Source organism: Agelaius phoeniceus (genome assembly GCF_051311805.1).
Source record: "Agelaius phoeniceus isolate bAgePho1 chromosome W unlocalized genomic scaffold, bAgePho1.hap1 SUPER_W_unloc_2, whole genome shotgun sequence".
NCBI classification, from domain to species: Eukaryota; Metazoa; Chordata; class Aves; order Passeriformes; family Icteridae; genus Agelaius; species Agelaius phoeniceus.
Window position 1 is genome coordinate 9,177,593 of NW_027509867.1, and position 24,709 is coordinate 9,202,301.

The 24,709-nt window shown below is 53.3% G+C and overlaps 2 protein-coding genes across 2 annotated transcripts in view; both read left to right on the plus strand.

Annotated features, from left to right (window-relative positions):
• The window catches only part of LOC143692713 (uncharacterized), a 452,855-nt gene that overhangs the window by 274,255 nt on the left and 153,891 nt on the right, over positions 1–24,709 (plus strand). The window lies entirely within an intron of this gene.
• On the plus strand, positions 6,733–14,886 carry LOC143692736 (olfactory receptor 14J1-like). Its single transcript, XM_077172979.1, has 2 exons — positions 6,733–7,628; positions 14,856–14,886. Exons 1-2 carry the CDS (start codon positions 6,733–6,735, stop codon positions 14,884–14,886), a joined length of 927 nt encoding a protein of 308 aa, XP_077029094.1.

Here is a 24,709-nt window from a genome sequence, read left to right on the forward strand (position 1 = left end):
GACAGCTCTGCCAGGCCAGGGCTGGGGGCGGGGCTCTGTCCCACCACAAACCAAGGCCTGACCCGGCCCTGGCCTCACACGGGCATTCCGAGCATCCCAAGGTGTCTCGGGGCATGGATCTCATCCAGCCTCTGACAGCGACCACGGTGACACTACGGAACCTCAAGGAGCCATGGCTCAGTTGTGACAATGCGGGGCAAAGGGCACTACGGAACCTCATAGAATCAAAGAGACCGTTGTGCAACTCAGGGGCCCTATGGAAGCAAGGATCAATGATCAAATATTGGGGTCCATAGAAACAAGGAGCCATTGTTTCACAGTGGGGCCGCATGGAGCCAATGGACCCTTGTGACTCTGTTGGGTCTCATGAAACCAAGAAGCCATTGTGACATTGCCAGACCTCATGGAATCAAGGAGAATACTGTGACTGTGGGGATCCATGAAATCAAGGGAACATGGAACAAGTCTGCCTGGTTTGGCCTCCTGGGGGCTGTCTGACAGGTGCCACTGAATTAGACATGTCAAGGGCCACTCCCATCTGACCATGAAGCACTGGGGCTCCATGCTTTTCTTCCTATGGAAAAGAACTGTCTTTCCTGTCTAGGCATCCATGGCCAAAATGGGAATCCTGCGTCTAAAATGCCCTATATCCAAGGGTTACTCCCAGACAAAATCTGCCCATACAGTCAAGTCTGGCCAGCCTTGGCCTCTGGTGGCTGCCTCTCATCTGCCCCTGCACCACTGGGGCTCACTTGTTTCCCTCCTATGGAGACCATTGTGACACTGCAGGGCATTGTGGAACCAAAGGTCCATGGTGACACTGCAGGCCCTTGTGGAACCTGTGACACTGTAGGAACTTGTGGAACCAAGGGGAACATTGTGACCCTGCAGGGTACCATGGATCCGAGGGGCCACTGTGACACTGTGGAGCCTCGTGGAACCAAGGACATCCCTGTGGCTCTGCTGGGCCGCATGGTCCCAAGGGGCCAGTGTGAAGCAGCAGGGCTTTGTGGAACCAAGAGGCCATTGCTGCATTTCAGGGCCTTGTGGAGCCAAAGGGCCGCTGTGATCCTGCAGGGCACTGTGGATCCATGGAGAGCATTGGGGCATTGCAAGGCCCCATGGAATCATGGAGAGCATTGTGACCCTGCAGGGCCCCATGGAAGGAAGGGGCCATTGTGACACTGTGGGAACTTGTGGAACCAAGGGAATCATTGTTGCACTACTGGGCCCCAATGGAACCAAGGGGCCATTGGACACAGCCAGGCTTCATGGAACCCAAAGGCCATTATGACACTGTGGGGCCTTGTGGAAACATGGAGACCTCTAAGATCCTTAAGGACTTGCGTAACCAAGGGGCCATTATGACACCTGAGGGCATCATGGGAGCAAGGAGCCATTGTGACACTGCAGGGCCCTGTGGAACCAAGGGAACATGAAATAGGTGTGGCTGCCTTGGCCTCCCAGGGGCCATCTGACAGGTCTGGCTGACCTTGGAATGTGGAAGGCCACTCCCATCTGCCCCTGAAACACTGGGGCTCTGGGCTTTTCTTTGTATGGAAAAGAACTGTCCATCTTTTCCAGGCATCCATGGCCAAAATTTAGAATTCCACCTCCAAATTTCTGTGTATGAAAGGATTGCTGCCAGACAAAAGTTGCCAGGACAGACAAATCTGGCTGGTCTTTGACTCCTGAGTGCCAGAACTCACCTGTTTTCCAAACACTGGAAAGGGCTCCGTGCTTTTCCTTTTATGGAAAAAATCATCCTTCTCCAGGCACAAATGTCTGAACTTAGTACTCCACATTCATAATTTCAAATATCCAAGGGCTGCTCCAAGCAAACCTGCCAGGACAGACAGGTCAGGCTTGCCTTGGCATCTGGTGGCTGCTGTTCATCAGCTCCTGAAACAAGGAGGTTCCATGGTTTCCTTCCTATGGAGACCAACGTGACACTTGGGAGCCTTGTGAAATGAAGGGGCCATTGTGGCACTGCAGAGCACCATGGATCCAAGGGACCATTGTGACACTGTGGATCCTCGTGGAACCAAGGACATCATTGTGGCTCTGTTAGGCTGCATGGTCCCAAGGGGCCAGAGCAAAGCAGCAATGTCGGAGTTAGCCCAGCTGTAACTCAGAGTCAGCCAGATTTTACCTCGGAAGAACTGGGCATGAGTTTCAAGCCCTGGGAATCATTTGTTTAACTTAGGGTGAGCTTGAGAGTTCGCCCATAAGCCTTAAGTGTTGGTATGCTAAGTTGTCCAAGTTCTCCTCCCCTACTGGTTACTAGTTTCCCCTATAGGGTTATTGTTCTAGAGTGTTCTACCCCCAAGTGTACATGTTGTTACTTCCCCTTTGTCTCGGGTCTTAGGATCCTGCCCCTCATACTGTTCTCGACTTCTCCATGTTTATTGTTTTTCACCCTGTTATTAAAGTTCCTTTTAAGCAACTCCATTGATCTTGCTCCTTTTCATTTTCCCCACCCTTGCCCTGAAGTCAGGGAACCAGAGAGGTTTGTCACAGCCACCCTCATTGTGACATTTGGCGCCCGAACAGGGACCATGACACTCAGGGCTCCCTGTGTCAGTCACGTCAGCTGGGGTTGGCTGATGGATAGGCCAGGGCTCCCTGGGATTTTGGATTGTGCTGGGCCCGGCGGATTCATCGTTGCTTCAAGGGACCTTGCCCAGGATCAGCAGGGACAACAACGGTTTCACCTGCATAGGATTGCAGGTGGTTTTGGGAAAATGCAAGATATTTATTGCCCTTTTTGCCACTGTGTTTTTACAGTATGAACCCATGTCCCATAATTGATTTGGGGTGTTCGGTGGCTGTTCCCCCTCAGGTGGACACAGAGAAAAATGGGCAGCCAGATGTCCAAAGTAGAAAGGAGCATACATAGATGCTTTAATTCTCACTGATCATGACCAAATATTTTCAAAGAACAAATTAAAATCAAATGTGAGGTGGATCATTAAAAATTTTCCAGACATCTCTGCTGACGAAATCCATACCATTGAATTTTGGGACTCAGCGGGAGTTAAATTGTACAACCTTTCGATCAAAAGGGACCCCATTGCACCCTGCATGCTTCCCATCTTCTACACCACCATTCACCAGCGAGCAGCGAGTTGAAAACTCAATCCATTGGTCACTCCTAACCCAGGAGCTCCCCTCAAACCTGCCTTTCTCAGACCTTCCACGATGGTCCAAGATTGCAATGGCCACGCTGTCTTGGAGCATCATGCCCTGGAGACTCAAGGTGGAAGGAGCCTGAATGTGGCTCGGGAGCCCGACCATCCTCCCTCCATCTTGGCTCCTCCACTTCCTGCTACCACAGTCTTCTCTTCCGCCCTGAACGAACCTCCAGACTCCACCCCCACAACTGTGGGTCACGCCCCCACTGTCAATCATTCCACCTTCACCCTGGGCCCCTGGGCCATGCCTCCAGAGCTCCACCCCAGAAGTCCGCCATCCTAAATCAAGGCCCTTCCTCCCCAACACCTGACAAAATGGCGCCCTCTGCCTCACCCTCCAGCAAAAATATAACCCCATGGTCAAAGATACTAAGCCCAACTGTCACACTATTTCTAATCTGAATGTGTCTGCTCCAAGTTATTCTTCCTCCCCAGAAGACAGTTTGGTTTCCCCAGAGCCACCTTGCCCCTCGACCCCAGAAGATCCCTAGGAAAGGATCCAGAAAAAAGCAGTTAAGGAAGGAGACTGGCAAATAGTCTCGAAAATCCTTGTCGCCCACATATGTTATGAAAGAAGGGGGCAGAATCCCAGGTATCAGCCATTGATTTATGGGGAAATCAAGGATCTGTGGAGGGTAGCTAAAGACCATAGGAAGGACTTACCTTGTTTTAATGGCCTAATGAGGGCCATGTTTACAGCACATGTCTTAACCCCCTATGATTTAAAATATATCATGACCATGTTGTTGTCACCTATAGAATACACCCTGTGGGAAGGGGGATGGAAGTGTTAACTAAATCAATTAATAGCAGACTATGCTAATAATGAGGCAAGGGCAGAATTGACAAACAACCATCTAGCGGGAGAAGGACAACACAGCCTACCAGATGATCAAGCAGCAGGTATCCCCAGAGAAGTATTGGATGATATCAAAGAGATGGCTTTGAAAGCTTTAATCCAGGTTTAGGATGGTAGCACCCCCAGTTTGGACTACCTTGGGTGGCTGCAGCTAAAGCTTTAGGACAATCAGACCATCCTGGGTGCCTGTTGAGTAAGCAAACCAATGCTGCCTCCCTCACATTGAGTGGCTGCTCTCAGACACAGAGACCATCAGACACGCCACCTTGCAGAACAGCGATAGAGTTTTTACTCTGGGCACATGGGCAAGGCTGTGTAGACTCTGAGGGCATGTGCTGGATGAACCTCTCAAGCCACAGCGAGTCAATCCACAAGAGCATTCAGGTACTGAAGGAAGGGTTCAAGAAGCTTCAAGTGGAAAAGAAAGACTAGTTCAATAAACTCTTCCAATCCAAGGGACTAAAGGGTTGGATGATGTCTAGCTAAAACAGGGCTATGAATTCTCTTAGTTGTTGTTCTTGTATTGTTAATTGTCCCATGTTTGTTTGCATGTTTTTAGAAAGTCTTAGAAAATTCTTTCAGTTCCATCTTTGTTGTAAACCAGAAAGGGGGAAGATACCCAACACAGGCTCCTCATGGAGTCCTTGGAGGAGAGAACTGGAGGCCAGGATGGCACAAAAACCTCTCAGAGTCTCAGTGTGGAAAGGAAAATCTTTAAAAGTACCTAAAAGTATCCTTAAATCCATAAAGTACCTGAAAAACCTTGAGTATCTCAAGGCATTAATGAGCCCCACTGAGTGTCAGTACAAAGCTCTCCAGGGATTCATTAAAGCAGATAATTGGGGCCAGGATTGCACAAACCTCTCATAGAATTGGTATCAAAAGGGAAACACCAAGTACCTTCAAATAACTGAAGTACCCCGAAGCATTAATGAGCCCCACTGAGTGTTGTTACTGACAAAGCCTCTCCAGGGACTAATTACAGCAGATAATTGGAGGCCATGATTGCACAAACCTCTCAGAGACTCCAAGGCAAAAGCCAAACCCCAAGTCCTTTGAAAAACCTGCAGTCCCTGCAGGGAGCATGAAGGAGCCCCCAGGGCCATTGCTGAGCAAGGCTCCCCAGGGACTCCTTGCAGCAGATCCTTGAGGCCACTGGGATGTGGGCTAGGGGGGGATGCTGAGGGCAGCACAAGGGGCTGACAGTGCCCAGCCTGGCTGGGGCTGGGCCAGGAGGCCCCAGGGCCTCAGGACAAGGTGTCTCCTCCCAGCCCTTGCTGGCACAGACCCTGCTGTGCCCCAGGCCACCAAGACTTGGCTTCTCTTTGTCCCCACCTGTCATCACTGCCTGCAGTTCTCTGCTCTGCCTGGGGCCTGGGGACACTTGCTCAGTCGTGTCCCTCTCTGGGAGCCATTAAAAGTCCAAGAAAGTTTGGAGTTGGATTCTGCCTTGGAGCTCTGGAGAGGTTTCTTCAGCTCCCTCTCAGGGACTGATGTTCAGGGCCTGAGCAAAAAGCCGCAGAGGCTCATTAAAATCCTTGTGCTGTGTCTGTGCTGCTGAGCTGGGCTGGGCTCCTGGCACAGAGGCAGCTCCTGCTCACCAAGAAGAGCTTCAAAAGCACATTTCTCTGGATGAGCAGCTCTTGTGCCAGCCCAGCAGGGCTGGGGCACTGCCTGCAGCCAGCCCAGGCACAGCACAGAGGCACAGAGAGCTTCAATCAGTCAGGGCTGGGAAGGGGCTGAGAAGTGCCTGGGGCACAATCACTGCCAGCCCTTGGCACAGGAACCTCTGGCTGCAGGACAATGCAGCTGCAGCTCCTGGAGCCATCTCCTCAAGCTGGAACATGCCAATGCCTGCAGAGCCTGTGAGTACATTCTCTGCTTGTCTCTTGTGCAGAGCAGCCAGGGGTGCCCAGGGCTGTCCTGCAGAGCAGGGTCCTGCAGCCCAGGGCGCTGTGCTGGGGCAGGGACTCTGCTGCCTGCCAGGGACAGCTCTCAGCCAGCCCTGGCAGCTGCTCCCAGCACTGGGGGACAAGATCTGGGTGGCAGGAGACAGCTGGTGAGGCTTGGAAGTGTTCTCCTTGTGTGGGGAGGATGCTGCATTGTTCAGGACTGCTCCCAGCATGGCATTGAACTGCAGAACATTTCCAAGTAGATTATACAGGGAGCACAGCAAGGGAGGAGCTGAATAAAAGGGAAAATCCTGCTTTATTATTCTACTGCTCTAGGTTGCATGGATGGGAAATTGCAAACAGATATTCATCCCTCAGTTCAGGTAGAGAAATATTTTTTCTCAGATGTTACAAAACCAGGCAGTTAAGGAAATCAGCCCTTAGGGGCAGCATCAGTTTTGCTTTTCCAAGAGCTCCTTAAGGTTTTTACCATGTTTCCATCAGAGCCTGCAGAGCCAGAGCTGCCCCTGGGCAGTGCCTGAGCTGGGAGGGCTCTGCAGGGCAGAGCTGAGCCCCCAGGGCTGGGCTGGGCTCTGGCAGCACTGGCAGGGCCCAGCCCTGGGCACAGGGAAGCAGCTGCTGGCAGGGACAGCTCCAGGCAGCAGAGCCCTGGGCAGGCAGTGGGGGGAAAGTGCCCCCAGGCTGTGCTGAGATATTTCAAGTCCTCTCCAAACCCAATTATTCCATGATTACTTTTCTTACAGATGCCCATGTGCAGCCCCAGCAAATGTCCAACAGCAGCTCCATCAGGCAGTTCCTGCTGCTGGCATTGGCAGACACACGGCAGCTGCAGCTCCTGCACTTCTGCCTCTTGCTGGGCATCTCCCTGGCTGCCCTCCTGGGCAACGGCCTCATCATCAGCGCCGTAGCCTGCGGCCACCACCTGCACACGCCCATGTTCTTCTTCCTGCTCAACCTGGCCCTCGCTGACCTGGGCTCCATCTGCACCACTGTCCCCAAAGCCATGCACAATTCCCTCTGGGACACCAGCAACATCTCCTACACTGCATGTGCTGCTCAGCTCTTTTTCTTTATGTTCTTCATTGGAGCAGAGTTTTGCCTCCTGACCATCATGTGCTACGACCGCTACGTGTCCATCTGCAAACCCCTGCACTACGGGACCCTCCTGGGCAGCAGAGCTTGTGCCCACATGGCAGCAGCTGCCTGGGCCAGTGCCTTTCTCACTGCTCTCATGCACACAGCCAATACATTTTCCCTGCCCCTGTGCCATGGCAATGCCCTGGGCCAGTTCTTCTGTGAAATCCCTCAGATCCTCAAGCTCTCCTGCTCTAAATCCTACCTCAGGGAACTTGGGCTAATTGCTGTGAGTTCCTGTTTAGCATTCGGATGTTTTGTGTTCATTGTTTTCTCCTATGTGCAGATCTTCAGGGCTGTGCTGAGGATCCCCTCTGAGCAGGGACGGCACAAAGCCTTTTCCACCTGTCTCCCTCACCTGGTCGTGGTCTCTCTGTTCATCAGCACTGCAGTGTTTTCCCACCTGAAGCCCCCCTCCATGTCCTCTCCATCCCTGGATCTGGCCCTGTCAGTTCTCTACTCGGTGGTGCCTCCAGCCCTGAACCCCCTCATCTACAGCCTGAGGAACCAGGAGCTCAAAGCTGCAGTGTGGAGACTGACAACTAGATGGTTTCAGAAGTATTAAACTGCTGACCAATTTCTGCAAACCACTTGTAATAAAAATCATCTTCGATTCTTCTTGTTGGATTATGAATTTTTTTTCCTTTGTTGTAACTTTTTCGTATTGTTCACAAATAAATATCATTACTTGTGCCATTTCTCATTTTGTTTCTCTCCACCTTCCCTGTGACCACAGACTGTGTCAATGAAGGGCTGTGCTCTCGGTGTCCTTAAATGAACTAAAGGATCTCCCAGCAGAGTTTTCTGCAGAGATGCCCTTTTGTTGCCTTCTCTGGAGCTGCAGCAGCAATGTCTGTGTGCAGAGCTGGGGCAGATCAGTGCTGGCCCAGCAGCTGTGCCCAGCAGCAGCAGCAGCAGCACTTGGTGTTGCCAGTGCTGCTGCCGTGGCCCTGCCCCGCTGCCCTGGTGGCCCTGGTGTTGCTGCAGGGCCTGAGTGCTCTCGGGGCCGGGCACAGCCCTGGGGGTGGCAGTGCCGGGGCTGCAGCAGGGCCAGGCCATGGCACTGCTGGGGCAGCGCTGACGCCTCAGGCCAGGCCCTGGGGGCTCCAGGCTCCTTGCCCAGGCTCTCTCAAGAACACGGCCAGGCCAAGGCTCAGCACAGAAACCCCCGTCAGCAGCCCCAGGCTGGCCGTGGGCAGGCTGGGGGCAAACAGCATGGCTGGGGCTCTGCAAGGGCCCTGGGCCAGACGGGAAGGAGCAGCAGAGCAGGGGCTGATCCATGCCCAGTGCGCTGCACAGCCCAGGGCAGCGTCCCAGAGCGTCCTCATGCAGCTGCCAACAACATCCCCCCTCTGCAGCCCTGGCCTCTCCCCCAGCTCACACAGGTGCCCCATCCTTGCAGGCACAGACACGGCAGCACTGCCTCAGCAGCCCCTGGTTGCATTGCACACAGCAGGGACAGCACCCCCATGCTGTTGCTGTGGGGACATGAACCTGAGGGAGCACAAATGCCATCAGCCCCTGGGGCCAGCCAGGCCTGGGGGACACCAGGGAAACCACTCAGCTTTGTCCTGGCCTCTGCACTCAGCCAGAAAGTTTGTTCCCATCAGCTGGGAGTTTCCTGTGCCACTGCAGACGCTGTTGCTCAGAGCCAGGGCTGCCTGGCAGCCACCCCCAAACTGCCCTGAGCATTTCCTTGGATGAACCTTTGCTTTCTCCACTCTTCCTGCTTCAAATTTCTACCCACTGCCCAGCCCGGTTCCCTCCCCTGCAAACAGCCCATCCCTGTTTGCCCTTTCCCCTCTGGCCCCACTCCCCATTGCAGTTCCTGACTTGGCCCCATGGGAACGTCCCTTGGGCAGCAGGATCATCCTACAAGTGCTGCAGGAATTGTCTGCAGGCTCCTGCAGTGCCTGCTGCTGCTCCCTTGCCAGAGGCACCCCAGGCCAGCGGGGCACATCTGGGCTGCTGTGTCTGCCTCTGGGGCTCCCTGTTCTGGGCAGTGAGGAGGAGCTGCAGAGGCTCTGCAGGACTGACAGGATGGGCTTTGGGGCTGGCAGGAGAAGCTGAGGGACCTGGGCTGCTGGAGCTGCTGAAGAGGAGGCCCAGGGCTCATCCTGCAACTGCTCCAAGGGTGGTTTCAGAGAATCCAGAATCAGCAAGGCTCAGAAAGACCTTGGAGATCATCAAGTCCAACCTGGGCCCTGGCAGTGCCTTGTCTCCCCTGAGCCTCCTCTTCTCCAGGATAAACAACCTCAGCTCCCTCAGCCCCTCCTCACAGGACTTGTGCTCCAGACCCCTCCCCAGCCCTGTTGCCCTTCTCTGGACATGCTCCAGCCCCTCCATGTCCTTCCTAAATCGGGGTGCCCAGAACTGGACACAGCACTCGAGGTGCTGCCCAAGCAGTTCTGAGCACAGGGGAAGAATCCCTGCCCTGCTCCTGCTGGCCACACCATTCCTGATTCAGGCCAGGAGCCATTGGCCTTCTCGGCCACCTGGGCACACTGCTGCCTCATGTCCAGCCTGCTGTCCATCAGTCCCTGCAGGTCCCTTTCTGCCTGGCTGCTCTCCAGCCACTCTGTCCCCAGCCTGTAGTGCTGCAGGGGTTGTTGTGGCCAAAGTGCAGGACCCGGCACTGGGACTTGTTCAACCTCACCTTGTTGGATTTGGGCCCTGTGCAGAGCCCTCCTACCCTCCAGCAGATCCACTCACACCCAGCTTGGTGCCATCTGCAAATTTGCTGATCATGGACTCAATCCCCTCATGCAGATCATCAATGCAGGTATTGAAATCCACGCTGGCTGGCTCTGATCCCTGGGCCATCCTGTGGGTGCCCTGTGGTGGCACTCAAGGTGATCTGTTCCATAACCTTGCCAGGCACCCAGGTCAGGCTGACAGGCCTGGAGTTCCCCAGCTCCTCCTTCCAGCCCTTCCTGGGGATGGGCTCACACTGGCACCTCCAGTGCTCTGGGCCCTCCCTGCTGAGGCAGGACTGATGGTAAATGATGGAGAGCAGCTTGGGGAGCTCATCCACAGCTCCCTCATCCCCCTGGGATGGATCCCATCTGATCCCACACACCTGTGAGCATCTGAGTGGCTCATCAGGTCAGCAGCTGCTTCCTCCTGGATTCCAGGGGGCTGTTCTGCTCCCTGTGCCCATCCACCAGCTCAGGAGAACACTTGTCCTGAGGACAACCTGTCCTGTATTGAAAAGTGAGGCAAACAAGTGTAAAGTAGCTTAGCCTTTTCCTTATCTTAAGTTACTGTATTCCCCACTGCACTCAAAAAAGAGTAGAGGTTCTCATTATCTTATAATTTGAAATTAATTTATTTATAGAAACATTTTCTATTATTTTTCGCACAAGGGGCCAGGTTAAGCTCTAATTGAGCTTTCACATCTGATCTTTTATTCCTGCATAACCTAACAACATCCTTAAACCCTTCCTAAGTTGCCTGATCTTCTGTCAAAAGTTCATGTATCCTTTTCTTTCCCGAGTTCCCACAAAATCTCCATGGGCAGCCAGGCCAGTCATTTTCCTCACCAGCTCATCTTTTGCCACACTGGGACAGGCTGCTCCTTCCCCCTTAAAATTACTTTCTTGAAATGTGTCCACCCATCCCAGACCCCATTTGTTTTTAAGGGCTGTTTCCCTTAAAAAAATCAGTACCTTATTTAGTACTCCCCAAATCTGCATCCTGAACAGGCCAAAGTCTGCCCTTCCTAATTGCTGTGTAGATGTTTTGTTACTGCCTCACTCTCTTACCCAGAATATTGAAAACTTGAAAACCCCAATGTTCCAGTGGGCCTGGCTGAGCTGGCAGGACCCTGAGGCTGCTGAACTTCCAGTTCCCCTTCTCACACAATGGGCACTGTGTGGTTTCCATAGGCCTGGGGATGTGGAGAACAAGCTCCAGGTGTGAGCTCACCTGGTGTAGGCAATTGATCATCTGGTAACATGAGGTCACAGAGTGGGCTATGACATCACAGAGTGGGTAATGTGAGGTCATTGATCAGCTATGACATCACAGACTGCCTCTGTGACATCACAGAGCCAGCTGTGACATCCCAGAGCAGACTATGACATCACGGACTTGGCTGTGACATCAGAGACCAGCTGTGTGACATTAGAGAATGGGCTGTGACATCCCAGAGGGGCTGTGTGCCATCCCAGCAGGGCTGTGTCAGGTCACTGGGTTGGTCACTCTGCCCCAGCTCCCCCTCACAGTTTCTCCCAACAAGTCCAATGCTGTCCATGCCCAGCAGGGTCCCTGTCCCCCGGGATCCCCCCGGCCCACCTGGAGCCACAGCCTCCACCAAAGGATGTTCCACAGGATCCACCCCAGAGCCTGACATGGGGACAAGGGGCCAGGGCTGTGTGACCAGGACATCAAGGACGGGGATTATCCAGGTCACTGTGGCCTGGGTTGGGTTGCCCAGGGCAGGAAAGATGTCTGGCAGCTGGAGCAGGGTCTGGGAAGGGCCTCCAAGGTGGGGCTGGAGCCCCTGGGCTGTGAGCAGAGGCTGAGGGAGCTGGGCTTGTCCAGCCCAGAGCAGGGAAGGCTGAGGGGCTCCTCATCCCAGCCTGGCAGTGCCAGCGAGGAGGGGATGGAGAACACAGAGCCAGGCTCTTCACCGGGGGCCTGGTGGGAGACAAAAGCCAATGGGTGGAAGGGGAAAGAGGGGAGATCAGCCAGGACAGGAGGAGATGAAATGAGTCAGGCTGGTTTCAGCATTTCCTCAGCACCAAGAGCAGCCTGACCTCCCTTCTCCATCCACCACCGACAGCTTTGCAAATCAGGAATTGTTGGAGCTGTTTTGCCCCCACTCCAGGATGAGCATCCTGATACAAGAACTTAATTGTGTTTATATCGATCACAGACCCACATTTGTTTGAAATTACTTTTAGGATGGAAATCCCTTGTGGATGGTGGACTCATCAGACACTGCTGGGACGTTGCACATGGCTCAGGGAAGAGTGTGATTTTTATTAAATTGTGTCCTGTTCAACCATGGTGTTTTTGCCATGAAGAGAAACTTTCTGTGCCTCTGAGTCTCAGCAGTTCCTGACCCCCAAAGGACAAAAACCTGATGAGTTGTGGTTCCCAGTCCAGTGGTGGCACTTGCACCTCCCTCCATCCCCAGAGCAGAGCTCCCTTGTCCCAGAGAGTCCCTGGCAATGCAGGGATGAAGGAAACAGGACAGGCTGTGGGGATCAGGGGCAGGGCATGCCAGGGATTTGGGGTGGTTGTGAGCCCAGGGCAGGACCTGGCCCTTGGCCTTGGTGAGTCTCATCCAATTGTCCTGGGCCCATGGCTCCAGCCTGTCCAGATCCCTCTGCAGAGCTTCCTGCCCTCCAGCACAGCCACACTCCCACCCAGCCAGGGCTCACCTGGGAACTGACTGAGGGTGCCCTCGGTGGCCTCATCCAGATCAGCAATAAAGAGATTGAATTGATCTGTCCCCAATCCCGAGCCCTGGGGACACCCCTGGATGTGACTCCATTCCTCAACTGCTCTGAGTGCCAGGGGTTGGGTGAAGGAAATGGTGGGGAGGGGATAGGGACAAAGTGTGATTGATTGTCAGCCATGAAGGGTCTTGATTTTCATATCTGTTCAGAGTGCATGAGGAGGTGCTGGGGGCGAATATCTATTGGACATTGCTGATATCAATCTATAAACAGGAAAAGAAAACTTAAAGAGGCAAAACTATTCACTCTGCATTATTTGCAATATAGCATATTCACTTTGAATACACTTCTGAAATATGTCTAATTAACCACAGAACAATTGAAAACTTCAATTATTCCCATGGGCTTTTCTTTTCAAGTGTTTCAAACAATTATTTATGAGCTTTGCTCACTGAATTCCTCAACTGAAGAGCTCAAAAAAGACAAGGCCTCTGGAGGAGTAAAATTCATCAGCAACCTCCAAGTGGCTGAGGATCCATCCCCATCAGAGCAGCAATGAACAGAAATGGGCACAGCTTTGTGGCTGCCCCAGCTTTGGCATGGGCCCTGGGCCTGGAGCAGGAGCAGCTCTTGAGGTCCCCAAGGCCAGGGCTCTTGTGCTGCCCTGGGCAGATGGGATGGCAGCAGGGGCTGCAGAGCTCTCAGCACCTCAGGCCGAGGGGAGCAGGGCAGCCAGGGAGCCTCCTTTGGCCTTGGCCCAGCACCTTCCCCCATGGCTGGGGCTGAGTCCTGTGGCAGCTGCAGCTGCTGCTGTGCCCTTGGCAGGGGCTGAGGCCGTGGGGCCAGTGGCCAGAGCAGCCTGGGCTGAGCAGAGCTGTGGGGCCAGAGCCGGCTGGGCTGGGCTGGGCTCAGAGAGGCCCTTGGTGCTGCCCAGAGCTCAGGGCAGCTGGCAGAGCTTGCAGGGAGCTGGGCTGGGCTCCGAGAGCCTGGCCCAGAAACCATCAGTGTCCATCTCAGCCTGGCTGAGCGTGCAGGGGCAGGACTCAGGCCAGGCCTTGTGGGGCAGGGCCAGCACCTGTGCAAGGCATTGCAAACAGGCAAGTGGCCCAGAGAGGAGGCTGCTCTGTGCCCTTGGTGGCATGGACAGAGCAGGGAGGGGGCCCAGGACATTTGTCAGCGCCAGCCTCTGTGCCCATGCGTTGGCAGCCCTGGCTGCTGAGCCCAGCTGTGGCCTGGGCTGAGTTTGGCTGTGGCCCAGCTCCATCCTCCTGCGGGACTCAGGGCCTGTTCCCGGCCATGGCCAGCCCTGGCTGCCTCTCTGCTGGCCCAGAGACCGGCAGAGCCCGGGGCAGGGCTGTCTGTGCAGCCCCACAGGTGCCACGGGCTCTGCAGGAGCTGGCAGAGGCTGCCCAGCAGGGAGGCCATGGGGCACAGAGCCCCAAGGCTGCTGTGGGCACCACGGCACAGGGGCCGTTCCCAGCCGCAATGCTCCTGGCCTGGGCTGGGCCTGCACAGGGGCTGGGCCACCATGGCTGGGCCAGCACAGGGCCACAAAGGGGCCACGCAGCCGCTCACGGGGCTGACAGCAAGGCCAGGCACACACAAGCAATTGCTGAGCATGGCCTGCGCTGGCCAGGCCTGACTGTGCCAAAGGCAGAGCTCAGCTGCCCTTGGGGGCTGCAGCAACACTCCAGAGCCCAAAGAGCCTCCATGGCTGGGCTGGAGACCAAGGCTGCAGCAGGGAAATGCAGGGCTGCTGCAGGATGGGGAGGCCATTGAATTCCAGCACACAACTCAGCTCTCTGATGATCCCGGCACCATGCTGGGCCCTGTTTCAGACTGGAGCAGAGCAGATGTTGATGGGACAGGAGCCCTGCGGGGCTGTCATGGACCTGCAGCTTGCAAGGTGCTCTGCTCTCCCTCAGGTGCTCTGGGAGACATCCAATCCCAGCTGGGCACCTCAGGGCACAAGTGGCACTGCCTGTTCATGGGCACACAGCTGATGTCAGCCTGGAAAGGGACACAAGTGTTAATACCAGTTAGTTTCATAATATACCAGCAAATCTTTATTTTTTGGGTACTTTAAAGAAATGGCAAAATTTTCCGACCAGGAAAACGAAGTTCCTGGAAGTGTATTGATGGCAGAAGGAGAAGAAATGCTGGTCTTCATGTGGACTTGTGTCACCAATATCCACTGTATTACTTCCTCTCCCTCTTCCTTCAGGTGTTTCCAGCTCTCCTGTTTAAATGCCCATGTCTAAGGACACCCCTTCACTAGACCAGCTGGACCTATGTCCACCTTGCTGCTTTCACATTTCCTCCTCCAGATGCTCTCTGGGCATTCAAGTGCCTGTCAAATGACTGGTTTCATGCTTTGAGCTGCAGGGATTGCCCAATATTTATGAAGTTCAAATAAATACCACACTAGTCACCATCTTAATAGTGTCTCTATTTATCACTGAATTTTTCTTATGTCTTTGCCTAAAACTGTTCTGTACAGAAAGCCGTGGGGGATGGTGGACATGTCAGATGCGGCTGGGGCATCCCAGACAGCTGAGGGAAGAGCTGGGATGGTTATTAAACTCTTCAAATGTTCAACTTGTGTTTGTTGGCAAGAAACCTTTCTGTGCCTCTGAGTGTCACCAGGCCCTGAGCCCAAAGGACACAAACCTGATGAGTTGTGGTTCCCACTGCAGGGGCTGCACTTGGACCTTGGCTCTGCACAGGAGAGCTCTTCATCCCCTTTCTCTCTTTTCCTCCCTCTGGGCATGGAGGGAGCTCCTGACTTCAGCCTGTGACTTGTGTGTGCAAAGAGCAAATCTGGGCGGAATCGGGGCAGGGAGGGTTTGGGGGGACCTTGGGATCTGTGCTGGGCGCAGAAGGTGTTTTCCATTGCTCTGAGACTGTCTGCTGTGCAAAGTGGATTTAATATCCAGCAGAGGAATGACTTTTGCATTTGATGGAGCTGTGCCTTCCCTTGGCTTTGTTGGCTGACAAGAAATGAACATCCCTCTGTGTCTCGGGCAGCTCCTTCTGCAAGGAAAGCAGGTGGGAGTTGGAGCCAAGGAGCTGAAAGCTGCAGGTGCAGCCTGGGCTGGAGGGAGCTCAGATTTGCACAAGGCTGCTCTGAGTGCCAGGGCTTGGATGGGGGAAATGGTGGGCTGGGGGTGGGGACAGAGTCTGATTGATTGTCAGCCATGAAGAGTCTTGATTTTCATATCTATTCAAACTGCATGAGGAGGTACTTGGATTCAATGTCAGTTGGAGATTGCAGGTCTCAATGAATTCACAGGAAAAAAAAACTAAACGGAACCTAAAAAATGTTTTCTCACTGTCTTTTTAAATATCATGTATTCACTTTGAATACACTACTGAGATTACTTAACCACAAAGGATTTGAAAATTAAAATCAAATGATTCCCAGAGGCTTGGATTGTTCAGGTGTTCTGAATGTTCATGAGCCCAGGGACACTGAATTCCTGCACTGAAGAGCTGAAGGCTGAACAAGCCTCTGGAGCAGGGAAATTCAGCAGCAGCCTCCAAGTTGCTGAGGATGTCAGCAGCCCCCAGTGAGGCCATCCCTGCCCAGAGACCGTGGGGGAATGGGCAGACAAGGAGAGCGTCCCTGGGGCTGGGGCAGCACAACTCAGAGGCAGCAGCGGCTCCAGCTGGGCAATGGAGTGTGGAATGTGGCTGGGAAAGCCCTGCCTGGGCTGGGCCAAGCAGGACACACAAGCCCTGACTCCCATCCCCCAAACAACTCTCTCAAGGAGACATTTAAAAGGAATTTACAATTGTTTGTGTCCTCTGAGTTGGATGTGCTGGAGAAACACCAACAAGGGATTGTCAGGAGCTCAAAGCAACAAAATAGACTTTACTGGCAAATTTAGAAAATCAGAGAAACTTTGGCAAAATGTTAAATACAATATCGAATCAACAAAAAACACTTCTCAAACCATTAACTTGGCCCTTCAACTTCACAAAGTTTTCACCTGTTCAATTTAAAGTTAATCAAAATTTGCAAGAAGTCAGAAGCAAAAGAAGAAGACACAGAGAGAAAGACAAAAAAAAAAATTAGAGAAGCACACACACACAACTACCAACTCCTGGATTCCAATGGGGTTCAAATGGAAATTCCAAGAGGAGGCAGGGTCAAGATGTGTGCTTGCCTTGTGGTCAGCCTTCAATACCCTTTGGTCTCCCTGGGCCCTTCCCCCAGGTGGGGCTTGGGCTCATTTGGTCCCTCAGGAGCTGGGCTGGGGCTGCAGAGGTGGCTGTGGAGCATTGCCTGTGCTGTGCCAGGGACTGGCAGCCACTGCTGGGCTGGGATAGAGGCTCTGGGGGGATTGGGGTTCCAGGGCAGGGCAGGGCTGGGCTTCCACGGCAGGGCAAGGCTGGACCTGCCCTTTCATACCCCATACATGAAATGTTTTGAGCCAAGAATCTCCTCAAGTCTGTCACAACAGGGAATGTTGGAGGTGGAACCCAAATTTGGCCATAGGCATCTGGCCGAAAAGGACACTTTTTTTCCATAGGAAGGAAAGCATGGAGCCCCAGTGTTTCAGCAGCAGATGAGAAGAGACCCTCACTATGTCATGGATAGCTGGATCCATAAGGGAGCCTAGGAGGCCAAAGCAGCCAGACCTGTTCCATGTTCCCTTAATTTTATGGTTCCCTATAGTGTCAAAATGACACCTTGGTTTAATGAGACCTTGCAGTGTCACAATGGTCTCTGTGGTTCCACAGGCCCCACAATGTCACAGGACTCTTCTGTTCCATGAGCCCTGCAAGGTCACAATGGACCTTTGGACCCTGGGGGTTTGCTGTGTCACAATGGTCTCCTTTGGCTCCACAGTGTCACAATAGACCACTGATGACAAGGCCCTGCAATATAACCCTGGACCTTTGGTTCCATGCAGCCCTGCAGTGTCACAAAGGCCTCTTGGTTTCACCAGGCCCCACAGTATCACAATGGTCCTCTTGGTTGTGTGGGGACTCCCAGGGTCACTGTGGTCTCACTGGTTCCATGAAGCCTCAGAGTGTCACAATGCTTTCCCTATTCCATTAGCCCACATAGCATCACAATGGTCTCCTTGATTCCATGAGTCCCCTCAGTGTCACAATGGTCTCCTTGGTTCCATGGTGCCCCACAGTGTCACAATGGCCCCTTGGCTTCATGAGGCCATGAAGTGTCTTAATGGTGTCCCCATGGTTCCATGAGGCCTTGCAATGTCACAATGAACCTTTGGCTCCATGGGGTCTCGCAGTGTCACAATGGCCCCTTGGTCCCATGACACCCCAAAGTGTCAAAATGGTCTCCACGGTACCATGAGGCCCCGTGCTGTCACAATGGACCCTTGGTCTCATGGGTCCTCTCAGTGTCACAATGATCCCAACATTCCATGAAGCCACACAGCATCAGAACTGTCCCCTTGTTTCCATGAGGCCCAGCAATGTCACAGTGTTCTCCATGATTCCATGAGGCCCCACAGTGTCACAATGGTCCCTTGGTCTCACAGGGCCCCACAGTGTCACAATGCTCCCTTGGTTCCATGGGCCCTGTGCTGCTGCATTCCCCCCTCCCCTTCTCAGGCCGCCCTGCCAGCTGAGAAATGCTCCTTGGGGCTTGGCCTTGGCCAACAGCCCCTGGGCTCAGCTCCTCTGCAGCTCATCACAAACACTGTCTGCTCCAGGCACTGCTGCTGCCCAACCAGCTCCTGCTTTCTGGAGGAGCAGCCCTGGGAACTGGTTTTGTTCCCTCAGTGGCACAACATCCCTGTTCTCACACTGCCAAAGAAAGCTGTTGGTGCCAAGTGCGGCCAGGATGAACCATTGCTGGAACTGAAGCCCCTCTCTTGGGGCCCTGCAAACAGCGCTCCAAAAGGAGCCCTTGGAGCTCTCCTGGGCCAGCGACTCCCTCTGAGTGGGGCCTCTCCCAGCCGGGAACTCTCCCGTTTGCTGCACTCGGGGATCCCCAACAACGACGGAGCCTGGGCTGATCCCCCCTCTCCTCCAGGCTCAACCCTTCACCCTCTGGGGAGATGCCAAAGGATCCACAGGGAGCATTTCCTGCCCTCAGGGAATTTCTCCCAGGTGCCTTGCACTGACTCTTTGTGTCTGTGTGCACACAGGAGTGCCCATGCTGGGGCATTGTGGCAGAAATCTGCTCTCTGAGGGGCTTGAGAGCCTTGGATAGCTGTGTCAGTCAGATATCCAAACATCAGTAAGTAAGGTTAAATCAAAAGGTCTAAACTAAGTTAAATGCTCCTAAGAGTTGTTCTTTTTCTAAGTTGTTAAGTTTAATTTAAATTATTATTTAAGTTTAATTATTAGATTTGTTAAATTGCAATGTCATAGGTTATAAGTTAGGTTAAATACTCTTAAGTGCTGTTCTTTTGCTAAATTGTGAAATTGATGGTATCAGTTAAAGTTAAGGTGTAAGTTAAGTCCTGTTTAGTTTGAGCTCTTTGAACCTTTAGGCCATATTCCTTTTATCGTTGCTCTCACTGTCCTTGTGTCACGCACACACACAGGGACAGTTCTCAGTTCATTTCTGTTTTCCTTGCCTGGATTTTGTTTGGTTTTGTTGTTGCTTTGTTTCCCTGCTGTGCCTGAAGTCTCCAGTCAGGAGCAGAGTGACTCTTGCCAAGGAACTTTGTGCTGCTGTTGCTTAAAATTAAATCTGGTTTTTGCTGATCCCTTGCTGGGGATTTTTTCAGCGCTCTCAAGGCCTCGTTGGTAGCAGGGTGAAGGAGCCCTGGCCCAGGCTCTGGCCCTGGGGGACATGGGGACGCTGCCAGGGGGTCCCTGTCCCCCTGTGCCACCCCCAGGGCCCCGGCCCCCCGTCCCCGTGTCAGGCTCTGGGGTCGATCTCGTGGAACATCCTCTGGGGGAGGCTGCGGCGCCGGGGGCGGGGGGACCCGGGGGGACAGGGGACCCCGCTGTGCACGAGCAGGGTTGGACTGCTCTGGGGGGAACTGTGAGGGGGGCCGGGGCAGAGTGACCTCCCCAGTGACCTCACACAGCCCCTGGGATGTCACACAGCATCCTGTGATGTCACACAGTCCCTTGTGATGTTACACAGCTGTTCTGTGTTGTCACAGATGATTCTGATGCCAGAGTCACACTGTGATGTCACAGTTTTTTCTGTGATGTCACAGCCTGCTCTATGATGTTACACAGCCACCTGGTGATGTCACAACCCACTCCTTCATGTCACAGAGCCACCCTCTATGATGGCAAGATCTGCTCTATGGCCTCACACTATGATGTCACAGAAAGCTGTGTGATGTCACAACCCCCTCAGTGATATCTCAAAACCCTCTCTGTGATGTCATATTGCCACTTTGTATGGTCACAGTACACACTTTTGTTGCAGTGTGATTCCCCCAAGGTGTGCCAGCCTTTCCCCTCTCCCTTTTGCCCTCCTGCTAAGAGCTGTCCATCAATCTTAACATTCCAGCAAGGGCATCCTGTGGTTGGCAGAAGTTCAAAAGATGCCCCTTAGGTCCGGGTTCATTGGCCTGTCCAAGCATCTACATCCCTTGATCCTTCCCCTCCTCACACCTGGTTGGCCCTCACCTGTCCCTTCCCCTCCCCCTGTCCCCGGGGCTTAAAAGGACACGAGACCACGCGGCCGGTGTCTCTCTGGGAGCTGTTACCACATTCAGAGGTCTACCACCCTAAAATAAAACTCTGGATTAAGACTCTACAATAGAATCCATTCTTTTCTCTTCACTGTTGCCTGAACCTTTTCCACCAGAGGTAAACTGAGTTCCTACTTTGCCTGGATTTGTTCCGACTGCCCAGCTGCAGCATCCAGCCGGCCAAAGGTATCTCTGATGTGAAAACGCCACAGCTGCAGCCTTTGGTCCAGCAGCAAGGGCCAGACGAAGCCAGGCAGGACACACCCGGAAACATCGGGATTAATATTCTATAGCTCTCAAGGCTTTGGGCAGAGTTTGAGCTTCCCCCCCACATGCCCAGGTGCCCAAGGGCAGATGGTCAGAGCAGCACAGGTGAGTGCTCAGCCTGACAGAAGGAATTCCTGTGGCAAAGGGAAAGGGACAGAACACATGCTCAGGGCTTCATCTGTACATTGGTTTCACTTGGCTCTGCTGGCACAGCCAGGCAAGGCACAACTGAAGCATCCCACAGTGTTCCCTACTGCACCAGGACAGCCCCAGCAGCAGGAGCAGGCACAAAGGGCTGGGGAGGGGCTCTGCAGCTCCACAGCACTGCTGGACAACAGGGGCAGGGAGAGCAGGGACACCAGGGCACTGCCAGCCTGAACACAGCCCCAGGGGCTACTCACAGTATCAGGCTTCAGTCCTTCCCTGGACAAAAGACGAGGTGTTGGTGTCTTCTTTGGCAATCCTGATGCCATTTCCTAGGGAGGATGTCGCAGATGAGCGACAATGCCTCAACAAAACTGGAAGGAGCAACAATGGAACTCTGAAAATCCAGCACCCAATTCATGGCAGATTCTAGGGATATACTGGTGCTAAAAATGTTATATTATTTGAAAGTAGCTAAGAGCTTGTTTGGTCTAAGTAGCTAGTATAGTTAGGCCTCTAGTAGGACTTTATTTGAACTATATGGCTGCCTTGTGCAATTCAAAGATGGATCGTACTGAAACCTGGAGCTAAAAATCTGAACATTAATAATAGTTGGAACAGACAAAGCTGTAGCTTAAATATTACTTAAAGATAGCTAGAGTGGGCCTCCTCTTCTTTAGGCTAAAGCACCCCTGCTCTCTCAGCTGTTCCTCACAGCTGAGACACTCGTGAGAGACTGGAATGTTATGGCTAATGGCTTAAATATCATCATAAAGGACTTTCTGCCCATTGTGACAAAACTGTATAAAGAAGCTGCGACCACCGAAGTCCACCCCTCCCTGAAAATGTCTCCTGACTGGAACTTGGGACTGTGAGTTAAGCTGCCTAAGGGAACTTGAGACAAGATCAAGGTGACACTATTGTCCCATTAGCTCAGGTCTGGGGAGAAGTAAATAAGGCTGCAGAGAAAAACCTATCCACAACAAAGCCAAACCCAGCAGCTGTCCTGAAAATCAGCTCTGTCTGGCTTCAAGGTGGGCAAGTCATAGCCACAGACTCGTCTGCTGAGGCCAGGTTTGCACACAAACCTTCCATCAAAGACCTCCACAGTGCCCCCAGACCCATTCCTGAGGCCTTGCACCAGACGACTGCAGGGCACGCAAAGTAACACAACAGATCTGAAAATCCAGAAGCCAATTGATGGCAGACTCAAAGGACAGACAGATGCTAAAGATTTTATATTATTTGAAAGTAGCAATAGACAGAGTCCAACTTGCCCCACCCCAGGGAGGCACCTGGGAGGTCCCACCCTGCCCAAATCTGCAGGAATCCATTGGAGTCTTACCTTTTGCCAGACCTCACCACAGAGAAGACCAGAAGAGGATTTAATGGTATGCCAATGGGATCCATGGAATGGTGATGTTTTTCACTTAATCTGTCTCTGTCACTCTCTTTCTTGCCTTCTTCCCAACCCCCCATTCCACCCCCCCCCCCCCCCCGCTTCTTTTTCTTTTCCTTTCTCTCTCTCTTCCTCCTATTTACTGTTACATAAAATCCAGACTATTGATTTTGGCATATGGTCTCATTTGCACCATAATTCACAGGCCTCTCCCTAATAATTTTAATAACCAGATGATAACAACCCACTGAAACTTGAACAGACTTCATTCACCTTTAAGCAGTTTAAGCAACCACTATACAGGAAAAAAAGTATAGACCAGTACATTTAGAAAATGTTTCATTCCTTCAGTGCAAAAAAAAAAAAGCACAATCAGTAGAGCATATATTGTTCATCCACTCAGCTGTGCATTGTGGTGGTGTTCACAGGGGTCTTAGGATGAGGGAAGAGATGAGGATCTGACTCTTGATTTATTATTTTATGATATATATTCTATTAAAATTATACTAAAAGAATAGAAGAAAGGATTTCATCAGAAGGCTAGCTAGGAATAGAAAAAGAAAGAATGAATAACAAAAGCTTGTGTCTCAGACAGAGAGTCTGAGCCAGCTGACTGTGAGTGGCCATTAATTAGAAACAACTCTAGGAGACCAATCACAGATGCACCTGTTGCATTCCACAGCAGCAGATAACCATTGTTTACATTTTGTTCCTGAGGTCTCTCAGCTTCTCAAGAGAAAAAACCCAAAGGAAAGGATTTTTCATAAAACATGTCTGTGACAGTGCAGGCCACTGAACTGCTGCACCAGAAGACGGGCATTATCCCATCCTGTATTTCCCTTTGGCATTCTCTCTCAGAGTGCAGATGAGACAAAACCAAAAAGTTCAACTTGAGTCAATCTTTACCTTCAAAGGAAATTCAGGAACTTTCTGCAGAGGCCAGTGCTCTGCACGTTGATGACCTCCTTGCAGAGGCCAGTGCTCTGCACGCTCAGGAACTTTGCAGAGGCCAATGCTCCGCGAACAATTCCCCTGGCGAATCGCCCAGTGAAGCCGCCTGCAGGAGCCCAGGCTGCGCACAAGCAGCCAGGGCCGCGTTCTCAGGCAACTGAGGCCGCGCCGCTGTCACAGACGCTGCCGCCGCCTTCGTGGTTTCCAGGCACTCGCGGAACCCGGCAGCCGCCGCCCTTTCCCGGATCCTGCCCCTCCCGGCCCCGCACGCCCCCCAAGATGCTGCCGGGGCTCGGGGGCTTCGTCTGCCTGGGCTGGGGCTCGGCCTCCCCTGCGGGACAAGGTGAGGGGGGGTCCCCGGGGGTCGTGTCCCCCGGGAGCGTGTGTGAGTCCCCCATGTCCCCGCAAGCCGGGGTCACCCCTTTTTCTCTGCCCAGAGCTCCTGAGCCAGCTCCTGCTGCCCCCTGGGAGGGGCTTTGGGGAGCCCCCCGGGGACCCCCTTGAATGCCCATTCCTGGGCACTGGGACCCTTCGCATCTCCTTCCCCAGCTGCAGGACCCCCTGCACCCCCTTATCCTGCCCCGTCACCCCCTGCACCCCCTTTCCCGGGTATCCTCCTCTCCCAGCCCCTGGATCCCCCGTTTCCATGAGCCCGGGGACCCTCGGACCCCATTCCCGGCCAGCCCGGGGCACCTCAGCCCCAGGCCGTCCTTTGCCCGGCGACCGGTGACGTCACTGCAGACTCGGGTCGCCATTGGCGAGCAGCAAAGAGCGCTGCCAATGGCGAGGCCGGAGGCGGCTCAGGGGCCGTGAAGAGCCTTGAGCTGTGAGGGTCCATGAAGGGCCGTGAGGTGTCACTCTTGCGCCGAGAATGCCATAGGAACAGACAGGAGGCAGTATTGCAGAAAGACTAAAAGAAGGTTTTATTCAAGAGAACCGTGCGGTTTTTATAGAGTGATACGATATATTCTATTTGATTGGCTAGTTAACAAAAAACATTCTTTATACACTGTCCTTGAGAAGAAGAGAAAGACGAAGTAGAAGAACACCACCTGCAGATTGTTTCTACTTAAGTTCTCACATTCTTACAACTTGCTAATAATTCTCACAAGCTGCTGTGAGAAACACTTGCTGTTTCTCTCTCTCTCTGTCCCATGGCATCCACAGTGAGGGGCTGTGAGGGGTCTTGGGCAACTGTGAGGGAGCCATGAGGGGTCATGAGGGGCTGTGAGGGGCCATAAGGGTCTGTGAGGATCCATGAAGTGCTGTGAGGGGCTGTGAGGGGTCTTGGGGAACTGTGAGGGGCCATGGGGAGCCTGTGAGGGACCATGGGGAACTGTGAGGGAGCCGTGAGGGGCTGTGAGGGGCCATGAGCTGTGAGAGGATGTGAGGGGTCTTGGGGAACTGTGAGGGGCCATGGGGAGCCTGTGAGGGACCATGGGGAACTGTGAGGGAGCCGTGAGGGGCTGTGAGGGGCCATGAGCTGTGAGAGGCTGTGAGGGGCCATGAAGGGCAATGGGGAACTGTGAGGGAGCCATGAGAGGCTGTGAGGGGTCATGAGGGGCCATGAGCTATGAGGGGCCATGGAGAACTGTGAGGGAGCCATGAGGGGCTGTGAGGGGCCATGAAGGGCCATAAGAGTCTGTGAGGGGCTGTGGGAGGCCAGGCACCCCATGGAACCAAGGGTCCATTGTGACTCTGTGGAACCAAGGAGATCATTGTTGACAGGATGGAAGCTCTTGGAACCAAGGGGCCATTGTGGCCCAGCAAGGCCTTGTGGAACCAAAGGGACCA

Coding starts and splice junctions, on each gene's coding strand:
- LOC143692736 (XM_077172979.1), top strand. CDS start 6,733: ATGTCCAACAGCAGCTCCATCAGGCAGTTCCTGCTGCTGGCATTGGCA. Junction 7,629..14,855: donor CAGGAGCTCAAAGCTGCAGT/GTGGAGACTGAC, acceptor TGGGCATTCAAG/TGCCTGTCAAATGACTGGTT.